Here is a 14,298-nt window from a genome sequence, read left to right as displayed (position 1 = left end):
TGCAGTTTAAGTCCTTTATTAGAAGGAAAACATGGAAGATGTTTCCGTCAGGAAGAGTGACTGAGTCTTCAATGATCTAGAACAGTTTTAATATTCTGACTTACTAGTGTGATTCAAAAGTCTGGGAAGACAGAAAGAAATCTCTTGGATCATTGCTTGGACCCGTTAGACCCCAGCGCAACAAGGGAGCCAGATTGTCCAGATAGAGCTGTCATTTTGCCAGCATGCATTTCCAAATTCCTCATGCTTCTCCCAACGGCTGACTGATTTTGGGAATAACCAAAAGCAGTTACTTTCAAAATGCTTCTTGTGATGAAGTGGGAAAAGGCCTGGATTAAGAGCCAGTTCAACTGGATTTTTGTCTCAGCTTTTCCACTAATGTCACGGTCTTAGCAAATCCATGAACTTTGGGCTCCTACATACAACAACAGCAGCATTCCATGAGTGCTGTGCTATTGAAATGGGACGATTTAGATGAAACACTTGAAATGCTTGAAATGCTATATAAATCCATATAATGACTAAATTCCAGAGGACAGGATCTGAGAGAGCTAAACTGACCGGTATTACAAAAGAAAGTCAAGAAGTTTACTACAGAAAGGCCCAGACTCATTATAAGTTTGTGTCTCCATTTCTCTTTGATACAATGTACTTAACAGAATGGGTTATAAAGAGAAGGAGAAGCAGAGAAGACAGAGCCTGGGGCAGCTCAAATGCATTACTCACTGCTGTTCGAGGAGTAAGTTAGAGGCCAACCGCCGGGCCGTAACCCCCGCAGGCTGGTGTCTATCTGTCAAAGTGCACAGGCAACTGTGGGTCACCCTCACAGGCAATGACCACATGCCTAGTGCTCGCCGATGCCCGATATCTGCAGTTGGGGGCCCTGGAACTTCCTGTCTCCCGGCAGTCTGTGACCTTCACAACACCCTCATGGCAGTTCATCTTGCCATTCTTGCACTGGATATTGGTGGTGCTGCAGATACTACGAATGTTCCAGATGTCTTCATGGACGAAGGTGTTGAAGCGCTTGCACTGACGCGTGGTCATCTTCCGTCTTTGCATCATCAAGTTGCAGTATGTGTCATTGCCACCTGTCCCCTCGGGGTCCACGTGCTGCCGCAGGAATCGTTGATACATGCGATCCTGGCCATAGGAGGGCTGCACCAGCCCCAGCCCCAGCAGGGTCAGCAGCAAGAGCAGAAGCAGTGAACGGGTCCTCTGGAGAGCCATCACTACTTTGGAGATGCCTACACGGAAACGCAAGGAGCAGAAGAAAGAAAGGTGAGATGCGGGCATTGGGGAGAGGTGCTGGGAATGGCAAATTGACACTGCCTCAACTCTAGTCTCCTCTCTCCTCCTTATCTGTACCAGTTCTCCACTCTTCTCTGCTCACAACTTTTCCCGTCTTGCTTTCCCTAGAGCACATCGTTTGCAAACATGCTTTTCCCTGAAAACAGGAGCCATTCTCTTTCATGGAGAGAGCTTGCTGTGGCGAGGACAGCGACCCAGGGCGGACACTGCCCGCGGGCCGTCCGGTGTATCTGGCCTCTGTGGTCAGACAGGGAATGGGAAGGAAAGGCAGATCTCAGTGAAACTGGAGTTGACCGTCTCTTGGGGTTATTCTCCGATCACAGGATCTTTGGAGATTTTAGTGCTCTGGACTCTGATTTCCAAAGATTTGGCTAGACTCATGATATGTCAGAGCAAGTTTATGAGCTGATTTTCATTCTTTACATCTGGAATTGAGGAAGGTGCAGAAAAGAGGCCACAGTAATGCTGCAGTTAGCCTTTCCTCTCCTGCAGCCATTCTTCCTGTCGTATTAAAATAAGGTCCTTTCGGGGGCGCCTGGGTGGCACAGCGGTTAAGCGTCTGCCTTCGGCTCAGGGCGTGATCCTGGCGTTATGGGATCGAGCCCCACATCAGGCTCTTCCGCTATGAGCCTGCTTCTTCCTCTCCCACTCCCCCTGCTTGTGTTCCCTCTCTCGCTGGCTGTCTCTCTCTCTGTCGAATAAATAAATAAAATCTTTAAAAAAAATAAAATAAAAAATAAAATAAAATCAGGTCCTTTCGGAAATCCTGTTCCTCCTCTATAAAGAAGCCCTATGAAGCAGAGTGCCCAGCCCCTGTGCTTTGAAGGTAGTGAATATTGGCCGAATAAAGAAATAAATGAGTGAGCTCGTGAACACATGAGATGGAATGGAGGTACTGAGTGAAGGTGTTTTCCAGGCTCGTGGAACTGACCACTAAGCTAAGAAACGCTTAAAAAATAAATTTAAACAGCACAATCGCCACCAAAAAAAGGACGTGAATTGTGTCTTTTAGTTTGTTTGTTTGTTTCCTGTGTCTACGTACAACCCCCAAGACCCAGGCCCTGGTGAGCTAGTCTATTGTCATGCATCCCCCCTGGACGCTCGGCCTGTCTTGTCCACAGCTGCTAGCAATCTCCATACTCTCTGGTGGCAAGACCTTTGTGTTGACCCCTTGAGGGTGGGAAATAAACACTTGTTTTACAGAGTTAAAAAACAAACGGAGACCTCTGGAGCAACAGCAAAGAGAGCAGTTCCACGGATTGTAAAACACTGCCTTGGTTGACTAAAGAAAGAAACCCGGCTTACCTGGCTCTCATATCTGTACTCTTTCCACCGCCCCCTGACTGCTTCTTGCACCCCACTTCCTAAATACTCAAGATACCGACGATGGTGGTGCTCAGAGGTGCTTCTCTCTAGCAACGAAAATTCACCAGGGGTGGAAGAGGGTGGGAGCGGAGGCGGGACTCACTTAGCAACACTGACTAGCGGGATGCTCCTTCTGGCTGCCAGTCAGGGACCGACCTGGAGCCAAACCTTGAACGGCTTGACACTTGCCGTGGGGCAGGCAGGGCTGTCTCACTAAGGCAAAGAAAGGTCATCTCCCATTCAACAGGGAGTGAGCAACGCCAAGTAGCGAGGGCAACCTTTTGAGTCAGACAGGCCCACTGCTGCACGTACAGTCCACGTTCGGCCTCAGGGGACACCTGGGTTGCTATCTCTGGGTACTGCTGTCCTTTGTTTTCAGAGATGCCGCTTCATGGAGCCGGGTCACGCGTGTAAGGGACTGAAATGGCTGATGAGAGACCTGCAATCTGCTCCATCTAAGCCTACACTTCGGTTAGCGGTAAGGACCAGGATGAAACAGAACCATCACTCTTCTCCATGTCACCTCCTAGGTTCACAGCCGCCTCCCGCCTCTACGCAGAAAGTTACAAAGCTCTAGGCCATTTCTTGTGCCTGCAGCTGACAGGAGAAATGGAGTCAGGCAGAGAGGGATGCGAAGGAGCTGTGAGAGGAAGGGGTCAGGCAGAAACGGTGTTCAGTTTACTCCTCAGCCCAGCACTGAAGGTGCGCTTAGCACTTGGGTAATGGTTTCATCGCAAGGGTGTACTTTGGGTTGTTCTCCCCAGATCTAATCTTGGACCTCTCATCTTGCACAGTTCTGCCTACTTTCTCTCATCCTGCTTTTTTTGTGATTGAGATCATGGTTTAGCAAAATAACTGGCTAGAGAAAAGACTTTAACTATTCATGCAAGGGCAAACGCATGGCCTCAGCCACACCAACTGACTGATTTAACAAGACGGGGAAATCTTTGCCGACGGAAGTCCAATGTAAACATCGATGGGTACATCTCAAGGCTCTAGGTACAACAGAAAATCAAAAGATCCCCAAATCATCCCACCACGTACTTTTTGTTCAGAGCTTGCCTCAAAGGCTTTTTCTGCTGCACCAGATTAATTCTCACTAAGAACTAATTTTGATAGTGTGACCCCAAAGATCTGGCTTTGCCACATTGACTGTGTGAACTTGGGGAAATAACTCAAGCTCTCAGCATCTTTTCTCATAAGTAAAATGAGCATAATCATAATCCCTACGTCTTAGAGATGTTATGAAGAATAAATGATAAAATCAATGTAAAGTGCTTATCACAATGCCTAGCCCATGATACGTATTTAGTAAACGTTGGCAATGATTTTTTCACAATTTCCATTCTTCTTGGTTTCCTTTGCTTCCTTCAATCTGATAAAAAAATAATGAATGGCTACAGCAAATTGCATATATTTTGGATCCCCTCTCCTTTATTTTGCAGAGTACTTATATTGCCAAGGAACTGTAAGGCTCTTTTTAAGGTGAACTATCTCACCTACTAGAATTTCTGCTGTGTCTCTAGAGAAATTTGTCCTCTCCAAATCGCATGGAATTCTCTTCCTTGAATGCCACCATTCCTTGAAGGACTTGACATTTTTGAGGTTTTTCTTCTCTTTCCCTTGCAAAGTCAATAAAGTACAGCTGACCAGCACTTTAATTCCTGAAATGATTCCCTTGAGATAAAATAGCCTGCCTGTGACTTGATATTTCATTCTAAACAGCTTTTGACGGTGCAAGAACAAGAGACCCAGCGCAGAAAGTGCTGGGATTGGTTCCATAGCCGCTAGCTGCACAGCAGGACAGGAAGCACCCCCAGCCCACTGCCACGCGATTCCCAGGAAACAGTCACGTGCCCTCACACTAGGGCAGAGCGTGCAGTGGTAATGCTCCAAGCAGATGTTTGGAGAAGACACCAGCTTTCACAAATATGGTGTGACCAATGTAATAACGGTCTATGCCTTTGACCTTCTCTACCGACAGCTCGAGTGGGGCAGTGATCTGTATGGAAGCCACTTTGTTTCATATCGGGGAGAGAGTACTGGTTGGAGAACCTGAGAAAGGATCCAAATAGTCTACCAAAAACTGGAATTTTCTTACTCCTTATAAGGGTTTTTTGAGATTTTATAAGAAGGCAAATTTTCTAATAAGAGAGGTTTGGAAAACTCTTCTCCCTAATTACAGACAGTGTTTTCAATTTTGAAATAGGTAACTCAAAGTGGACAGATTCAGGGGCTGAGTGTACACCAGTAACCTACTTCTCCACCACTTCTTTCCAAAATCTGAATATTTTCAGCAAGGCTGGGCTCTCCTGGGTGGCACCTAGGTACTGGTCTCTAACCTGAGTATTGCACAACCAGGGCCTTGGGCCCGTTTCAGGGCAATGTGGGCAGCAGGGGCGCCGCTGTTGGGAATACTGTGACCACAATAGTTATATATTCACAAGATAGCAAAACTGTGACTTATAACTGTAATTTATTAACTACTTTCCAAATAAAATATTGAGGCACCAGTTGATAGAAATTAGGCTAACAGGAAGTTAATCGCTAAACCTGTAGTTCGATTAGTATATTTTACAAAGACGGTATCACCAACCTAAGTGTATGTTTACTTGAAAACCAAATGTAGTTGAAGAAGAATAAGGGATAATGTTTGGAATCTTTCTATGACTTCCCTAAGACCTCACAGTTGCCAGACATTGGTCGATAGAGTAAGAGATTAAGGAGAAAATAATGTAATAATGAATAAATAAGTAAATAATAAAATAATCACTTTTTGATCCTTATATAAAATAGCCATGAGAATATCCTAGGAACATTCCATTCAAAGCACAACATCAAAAAATTAACTTCTGCTTCAGACAAGGGGTGGCTGCCCTTTGGTATTCATGCAGGCGTACGTGTACATGTGTGTAAAGGAGAGAGAGTGGAATGAATCTGTTGGTATTTAGTCCTACACTGTTCTCCTCAAGCTTTCACATTTGTAAAAGTAATATTGGCTAAGCTAAAGTCCACTTCCTTACTGACTGATAAGGAAAAGGGCATTTCTATTCTATCCAATCCTCTCAGGATCAGCTGAAGAGAGAAAATGGGGTAAGATTAGTAGGCCAATAATTAGTGAGAAGACTTTGATTCTTACTGATTTCAGAGACATTTTTATTTATTAAACATGCTATAAAATGGAAAATGAGACCCAGGCATCTCATTCTCTGCGCCCCTGGCCATGAATGTCGGGGTGCGGAGGGAAATGCAAGGAAAGGAGAGCAGAGCCAGCTGAGGCCTCCGGTTACGGACGGAAAAAGGACTCATCAAAGTGGACAGGCAAGCCATGTTCACAGGCAACAACGATGTGCCTGAACCCTGGGGTGGCTCTGTACCGGCACGGAGGCCGCGGGGACCCTCCTACATGCCTGCAAGTGGTGACCTGGAAAGGAGACTTGCTTAGTCTTAAAGCTTCTCCGTAAGGGTTTCCATTCTTATTTCCACAGATGGCCTTGATGCTGCCCTTGTTGCCATGAATAAAGGTGTTGGTGTCTTTGCAGGGTGTGGTCAGGCCTCGTCTCTCCATCATGCTTTCACAGTATCTGTCATTCCGGCCCCTTGGTTTGGCGTCATAGTGCTGGGTCAGGAAGCGTTTGTACCTGGAGTCATCCTGAGCCCGGGCTGGTGGGGTCAGACCCAGAGCCAGCATGAAGACCAACAACAGCGGGCCCAGGCCCTTCACCATCTCTTCCAGCAAAGGCTCCTGCCAAGGGCAAAAGGAGGTGTGGTAGGGGCACAGAACAGCATTGCCCAATCAGGCTAAAAGGACAGGGACTTTCCTCTCTGACATGAATCGGGTATCTTCAGTCACCTAATTACATCTTTTCTTTTCCCTTCCTCATTAATCTCAAACTTTTCATCAATCCATTTATTTGAAAAGTCTATTTAAAAGTTTCCTGAGGGGCGCCTGGGTGCCTCAGTCGGTCAAGCGTCTGCCTTCGGCGCAGGTCATGATCCCAGGGTCCCGCATCGGGCTCCTTGTTCAGCAAGGAGCCTGCTTCTCCCTCTGCCTCTGCCTGCCGCTCCCCCTGCTCCTGGTCTCTCTCCCTCTCTCTCCCCCTGTGTCTGAAAAATAAATAAATAAATAAATCTTTAAAAAAAAAAGTTTCCTGAACACAACTTCCTGCCCCAACCACTCTTTCCTATCCCTCAGAATTGCTGACTATTTATTTACACTGCCATCAGTCATAGCATTACAGAATCCATTCACACTCTTTAATTCATTTATCAATTACTATAATAACAACCTTCGCACACGCCCCTGCAGGTATCAGACCACTGTGCTAGGTCCTGAACACGAAGACCATCAAGACACACCAAATGCCTCCCTAAGAGAGGATGTAGCATCATGGAGAAGGCACGGGAGCTCCCATTTCCTGAGATGAGACAGTAAGATAGGAGGTGAGAGTTATGAAGAAGGGGGACTTTCAGGGAACCCTGAGCCCAGGGAAGGGTCAATCGGAGGACAGTTGAAGACAGGATTCCAGGTACTCAAGTCAGTTAGTCGGCTGGCTGTAAGGAGAGCATTTGAGAGCAGTTTTATCCTCAGGCGAAGGGAGGCAGACCTAGTTCCCCAAGAGGTAGGTGTTTCATGGCCAAAGGTGGAATTATGATGTACCATTTAGAAAGAACAAAGAGCAACATGGAAGAACCCATGTAATGCTTGGAAGTGGTCTGGGGTCAACTCTTACAGAGAACTGGAAAAAGAAGAATAAAAGCTTATTCCTAGGTGCTTCTTGCATTGGAAACACTATGGATCGTTCTCAAAGAATATTGTCTAATTTTCCCCGCACGTAGACATACACTGTTACAGCACAGGTAAATGACCTTACCACGTGGTAAAAACAAAAACAAACCCCAAAACAACTCCTTAGGCCTTTTTTGTTTTGTTTTAAGTAAACTCCATGCACACATGGGGCTCAAACTCACAACCCTGAGATCAAGAGTCACGTGCTCTACCGACTGAGCCAGCCTGGCCCCCTCCTTAGATCTTTTCATCAAGTCAAAGGCCTCACAATTTGCTGCAATGAGTTCTCAAATCTTTCTCAAAAGAAGAAGAAAGAGAAGAGGATTGCTGCCATTATCTCTCAAGAACTGTCAGTCTCAAACTGTAGAACTCACACGTCCCAGGGGTGGTGTGTCAGACACTCAAACACACTCACAGGGTAAACACGGTACTTCTTCCCGGAGCATGATTTTAACTTAGTGATAGATAATTAAAAGTGGAATTAAACAAATATAGATTATAATGGAACAGAGAACAAATTTTTTATGAACTTTTAAGATTTTATTTCTCATGAAATTTGAAGATTTGAGAATTGAAAGATACTTGGTGTTTGAGCAGGTAGTTTCTGATTATACCTTTAGTGTTCTGGAGAAAATTTTAAAGAATATTCAGAGCCTTTAAAAACCACCATAGTCCATGCTCTCTTTGGCTGCACATATCCTAAAACTGGAATGATAAAAATCACCATAGTCCTACACATTATATCAAGTATATGTGAATACCCCACATCCAACAATAAAAATGATTTTCACTGTAAATTTGAAACTGATGTTATGGGTGCCTGGGTGGCTCAGTCAGTTCAGTGTCAGACTCTTGATTTTGGCTTAGGTCATGATCTCAGGGTTGTGAGATCAAGCCCCCATGTCACCTCAGCTCCAAGGTGAGTATGGAGTCTGCTTAAGATTTTCTCTCTCCTGGGGTGCCTGGGTGGCACAGCGGTTAAGCGTCTGCCTTCGGCTCAGGGCGAGATCCCGGCGTTGTGGGATGGAGCCCCATATCAGGCTCCTCTACTATGAGCCTGCTTCTTCCTCTCCCACTCCCCCTGCTTGTGTTCCCTCTCTCGCTGGCTGTCTCTATCTCTGTCGAATAAATAAATAAAATCTTAAAAAAAAAAAAAAAAGATTTTCTCTCTCCCTCTTCCCCTAACCACCTCTCTAACTTTCAAATAAATAAATAAATAAATAAATAAATAAAAACAAAGGAACTGATTTTTATAATTTTGTTTCTCAAATTGTGAGTAATTCATTTAATTTATAACTGGGTAGGGTGTTTCTTGGCAATCATCATACTTACTGAGAAATTCTTGCAATGGGAGAAAAATTTGACTTTCAAATTATTCTTACACATAATATGATTCCTATGAATACTAAATTTAAAAATAAATGGTACATTTTCATAGACATTAAATTATTAATTTTTATTTTGTGCTTACTTGTGTGTAAGTCATAAACATGATTCTCATATCAAATAATTGTGTAGCCCTCACAGAGGCCATAGGTCCTAACACTAAGCCTGTAGTGTCCCTAAACAGCCCTGAGAGTATGACTGTGAATCCAGAAAAACAAGGGAGTCTGGGGTTTTGCTGGTTACATGGAAAGACATGTGACAAGAGGAAGCAAAGTGAACTCTCTCTCTCATCAACATTTGGCATTGATCCACCTTGTCTGTTTCATAATAACTAGAAACAAATTTGGTACACTGCTAAGAAATCTTTCGACTCGTCCACAATACTGATAGAAATAGCAGCTGAAAAGGTTTCCGTTAAGCACTTAGAGTATCATTTGTAACAGAATCAAGTGAAATTGCATTCTTGGGAGTTGAGCAAGAAGGTGGCACATAGGGGCACCTGGGTGGCTCAGTCGTTAAGCATCTGCCTTCAGCCCAGGGTGTGATCCCAGGGTCCTGGGATCGAGCCCCGCATTGGGCTCCCTGCTGTGTTGGGAGCCTGCTTCTTCCTCTCCCACTCCCCCTGCTTGTGTTCCCTCTCTCACTGGCTGTGTCTCTGTCTGTCAAATAAATAAATAAAATCTTAAAAAAAAAAAAAAAGAATGTGACACATAGTTGCAGAGCGGAAAGTCTCCCCTAAGAGAATAACAAGTATTCCTACACGGCTGTTGCTCCGACACAGGGGCTCGGCTACCCGTTTGCCAAGCTCTGTACATTTATATTGTGCTTTTCAGTCTCCTGGGTGTGTCTTCTTTTTTTAGTTTTTTGGAGGACCTCATTCAAGTTTCATTGATTTGAAATCAACTAAGTTTCTTGCTCAGCGATGGACAAATATTGCCTTCTAAAGTCAGAGGTGGTTGTAGAATCATAGGAGCTCCAGAGAGGGGACCTTAGAGGTCACACAGTCAACACCTCTCTGGCAGAGTCAGAGTCCCAGAGTTAAAAAACCAGAGCTGGTAGTACCCAAAAGAGTCATTAGGGGGCAGTGGTGGATAGCATTCCAGGCTATGCAAGAGACCGCGGGTCCTTGCAGGAAGTGCCAGTATCGTACAGGTTGTGGGGATATTGCTACTCACAGAAAGAAGTGTGAGCCAGCAGGTTTGCCTAGGATCTCTGTCCAAACACTCTACGCTTTAGATATTAAGATCAAGGACACTTTACTAAATATAAGTGTCAAAGCAGAAGTCACAAAGCTGATCTGTCCACAAGGATATCATCAAATAAAGATTTACCTGTTGTCAGGTTTCATGGGTAACATTTCCAAGCCATTAGATCTATGCGGTCTTGGGCAAACAATGACCTATTTACTTGTCAGTGTTTCCCACTGGTGTGTAATCAATAGGAGGACAGAGCCCATGTTAGTCACCTTGAATCCCAGTGCCTGCCTCATGGTAGACCCTCAATAATTACGTTTTTAATGATTGACTTTACTTTCCTCCCCAGGCCTCAATCCGTTCATCTGTAAAAAGAGAGAGTTGCTAACTGTTAAGGCCTGAAGTTCTCATTAAGCATAAAAGAGGCTTTTCTTTTCCTTTCCTTTTCTTCCACTAGAATGGAATTGCAGAGACAAGTTCGTGTGTAAGTTTAGCTGGTGGCAAAAGGCATTAGCCGGAAGAAACAGCTAACAGGTTGACCGAGATGCATCACTCCTTAAGGCTCAGCAGGTAAGCCAAGCCCACAGAGCACCTCTAGTTAGGGCACTGGCCTGACACTACATAGGCACTTCACAGCCTAAAAAACCATTTGCTTGTTGGAGGTTGAAGGTCCTCATGTCTATCTTAGAGCTCAAGGAATATCTTTGTTTCTGATTTGCAGAATTTACACATTCATTCTGTAACAACTCAGCTAGGTTTTCCCAGGCTTATTGTAATCTTAGTTCCCTAAAACATCCAGAAACCAAATCCCAGCAAGTATACACTAGGGTTACCAGTATCAACATCTGCTCTCCCACTCATAACTTCCTCACTTATATATTCCACACTAAATTTCCCCAAAATGGGGGTTGAAATGGAATTGGGAGAAAGCAAGTAAGAGATTATATGGGGTGCAGAAGTGAATCTGCCTAGGCCAAGTGTGCAGAGCCCCCCATCCGGTGGTCAAACTCATTCACACATATCCTTCTACACCCAAGCACATAACAGTCAACAGATTTTCGTCAGTGGAATTTGTCTCACAAATTGTTTTTTAGACTAACTTCACCTTCTGTCTCAAACTAATCCCTTAGTCTTCACAAAAATTAATATACTTCTCTCCCCACCGGCAATATTTTATATTCAAGAGCTCCACCAAACTTTATGCACCAGGGAGTTAACTTGACAGTTTATGATTGCAATTATGATTACAACTTCCATAAACATAGCCTCATGCTTTTATATGTTCTAGGGCAATAGTCTCCAAACTGGAAGCTTACCACCCAATGCGTATTCCTCTCTCTAGCTCCTTTCTTCTTTGTTCTCTTCAACCTGCCGGTATACCTTTTTCTGATCTTGGCATGTGTTGTTTAATTGTGCTTTCAGAGAGCATCCAAAACTTTCTTAAGACATTAGCAGGAAAGATTACAAGAAAACAGAGCTAAAAGTTTACTCATTCTCTGTTTCTTTCCTTGTTAAGCCACATATAATGTCGGGGCAGGGTGGAGTGGGGTGGGGGGCTCCAGATAATCCTTCAGCAGATGCTTTTCCTAGATCTTTGGGGACTTTATCACAATTTAGGAATCCCTTCTAAATCACCACTTGCTCCCAGTCTTACTAATTTCCCTTTATCCACATTTAGGCTATCCCAGAAGAAATCTGTTTGTATTTTAAACTTTAGAATCGAATTCATTTCCTTCTTAATTCATGAACTTGGGCCAAGAGTTTTTAAAAGGGAAAAAATGGTTTCATTGAAATGGATGGATGTCTAGAAATAGTATACATATAAACAAATAGAGAAATAGATTACCCAGGAGGAAGAGTCTCGCAAAAGTCTGGAAGTTTCCCTCCAACTGAAGATGGGTTCCAGCTGTTTGTTCCTGGAGATGGGTCCCAGTTGTGTGAACTTAGAGGCCCCTCTCGGTTCTGATTATATAGTGATCGGATGAACGGGGAGGGAAGACTAGGTCTAAAGATCCCGATCCTGGCAGAGACATGAAAACCAAGGACACTGCTCTTGGACAAACGAGGAGATTCACCTTTTCCCTGGGCATGACTGGGTCGAACATTAACCCACATGAATCAGAGATTTGTTCTGGGAGGCCAACTTTGATAAACATGGCCTTTTGTCCCGCAGTTGCGTTTTTCTGATGTTTGTGGTTCTGACTCTTGCCCACGACAGGACATGCAGTGCTCTCGATCTAGGAGGTGTTGCTTCTGATCTTATGGGCCATCTCCAAGAACCGTGTTGGAGGAGGCCTGCAGAGTAAAGGTGGCTTCTCAGCAGGATGCTGTCCCACTGTCCTTTGTTTTTACCCACATCATTTGTCTTCATGAAAAGATGAAAAGAGCTAAGTAGGCTCTTTCATAGATTCCACAGAACCAGGGAAGCATTCCTAGAGAAGGTTATGCGACAGCTCTTAGTACCTGCCCCTGACTTCAGCCTTCTAGCCGCTAACCCTCAGAAGTTTCCTTGTTGTATTTCCAGGGCTTCTCCTTCCTTTCATCCTTACCCGTTCACAAGAGATTAATCCTGAGCACTCAGTCTTCTGTTCTTTGTAGTGCAGTTGCAAAATTGATTATCCGCACCATCAATGCAACACTGAGACCGCGTCAACTCACAAAGTGGATTTGTCGCTTGAATAGAAACAAGCCAACTGGGTCAAAGTTTACTGGGATCTCTTTATAAAGATCCTATAGTCTCAAATATCAGGCAGCGCAGGATGCCAACTGTTTCGCAGACCCTCAGTAACCACCTCCACTGGCACTGAATCTCCAACAGTGCTATGTTTAAAAAGTCCTCAACCCTCGGTGGTCATCCCTCCACCTTCAAGTTTTCGGTCTGCCTGTCTCTGAGGTGTCAAGAAAGACAGGCTGCCTGCCGATAAAATTACTGTACTTGAAATCATCGTAATAATTGTAATCATAATAATAGTCCTTGCCTTTCATTTCACGAATCTCTCACACACATGATTATATTTGACTGTCACCAGGACTGTGTGAGGTAGGCATTACGTAAATCAGTTTTTCTTATGAAGGAAACTCCCAGATCAAACAGCAGAGGGATGGTGCAGTCAGACCTCAAACTCCTTATCTTCAGGGAAAGGATTTACTCGTCTTTCCAGACTTGGCATGAGCAATACCTCCTCCGAGTCTGACCGGCTCTCCTCAATCCCACCCCATCCCAGGAGAAGTTGCCCACATCTTCCTTTGGGGATTCTCTGTACCTGGTACACACCGTGATGAGGCAAGCTTAGAGCGACAGTCCCAAGCTGACGGCTTAAGCTGCATTGACTCTAGACTTCGGATGTGTCCTGGTGTGTGTGAAAAGCTGCTGAGTCAGCCTGGGTGAAGCCTATCTGTGTAAGAGTCTGTGATGTCCCAGGAAAGGATTCATCCATAGAGAAGAACATGATGAGAGAAGGGAGAAAGGTGCCAAGGCCATGGAGCAGTGCTGGGCAAGGCCTAGGTTGTGCTTCGTCCACACCCCCTCTGACCTGGCCTCCTGGGGCCGACAGCGAGGAGGGCACTGCAATACCAACTTTCATAAAAAGCAAGGTTGTTTCATTAAATCTCTCTAAGATTCAGAAAGCACACAGCAAGTCGGTGTGAAGAATTTCACTCCACGGCTGACCCGAGGTGGTATGGGGTGGGGTGGGAGGTAAAGTACCTTCCCCACCTGAGGATCCCATTGGGACAGATTCGAGGCAAGTCTGGACAAGAGCGAGAGCAACAGGCCAGACCATTTGCTCCATCAAAAAGGAAGAGGACACTGCATGTTGGCATCTTTAGACATTTTCAGCAGCATGGGCCCCTCTGTAGGGCTGGGATAGACCTCCCCCAGGGAGGTGGAGCAAGAAAGAAGTAAACTGGCAGCCTCACTGTCTAGGTTAAAGGGGCTAGTTTGCAAATACGGTCACACTCCCTGGGAACTCCAGGAACTCAGAGAAGAATGTGAGCTGATCTGGAGATCTCACAACATGGGGGGGGGGGGGTGGATCTAGCTTTACTTTATGTAGGCAGACAGGCCATTAGCCATCATCCTTTGATGATTAATTAATCTTCTTGTGTCTCCATTCAATGGAACCCTTAGGAGAAGAATAATTGTGTCGTTCATCTCTGCATTCTTAGTATCTCAGAGAGTGACGGACTCCTAGACCCCAAGTTCTTCTTGTTATCTCTCATTGCTTCTAGAAATGTACCATCTGATCTCACTTG

General features: G+C 44.8%; 2 protein-coding genes across 2 annotated transcripts; both read right to left on the bottom strand.

The window, feature by feature from the left end:
* On the bottom strand, window positions 1-1,230 carry RNASE4 (ribonuclease A family member 4). Its single transcript, XM_026490816.4, has one exon. It carries the CDS (start codon window positions 1,228-1,230, stop codon window positions 787-789), a length of 444 nt encoding a protein of 147 aa, XP_026346601.1. The 3' UTR covers window positions 1-786.
* ANG (angiogenin) lies at window positions 1-11,973 on the bottom strand. Its single transcript, XM_026490830.3, has 2 exons — window positions 11,891-11,973; window positions 1-6,421 (listed from the first exon to the last, which is right to left on the bottom strand). Exon 2 carries the CDS (start codon window positions 6,401-6,403, stop codon window positions 5,963-5,965), a length of 441 nt encoding a protein of 146 aa, XP_026346615.1. The 5' UTR covers window positions 6,404-6,421; window positions 11,891-11,973; the 3' UTR covers window positions 1-5,962.
* Window positions 11,974-14,298: the final 2,325 nt, after the last annotated feature.

Source organism: Ursus arctos, unplaced genomic scaffold (genome assembly GCF_023065955.2).
Source record: "Ursus arctos isolate Adak ecotype North America unplaced genomic scaffold, UrsArc2.0 scaffold_37, whole genome shotgun sequence".
Lineage (NCBI taxonomy): Eukaryota > Metazoa > Chordata > Mammalia > Carnivora > Ursidae > Ursus > Ursus arctos.
This window is presented reverse-complemented; position numbering and strand designations above follow the sequence as displayed.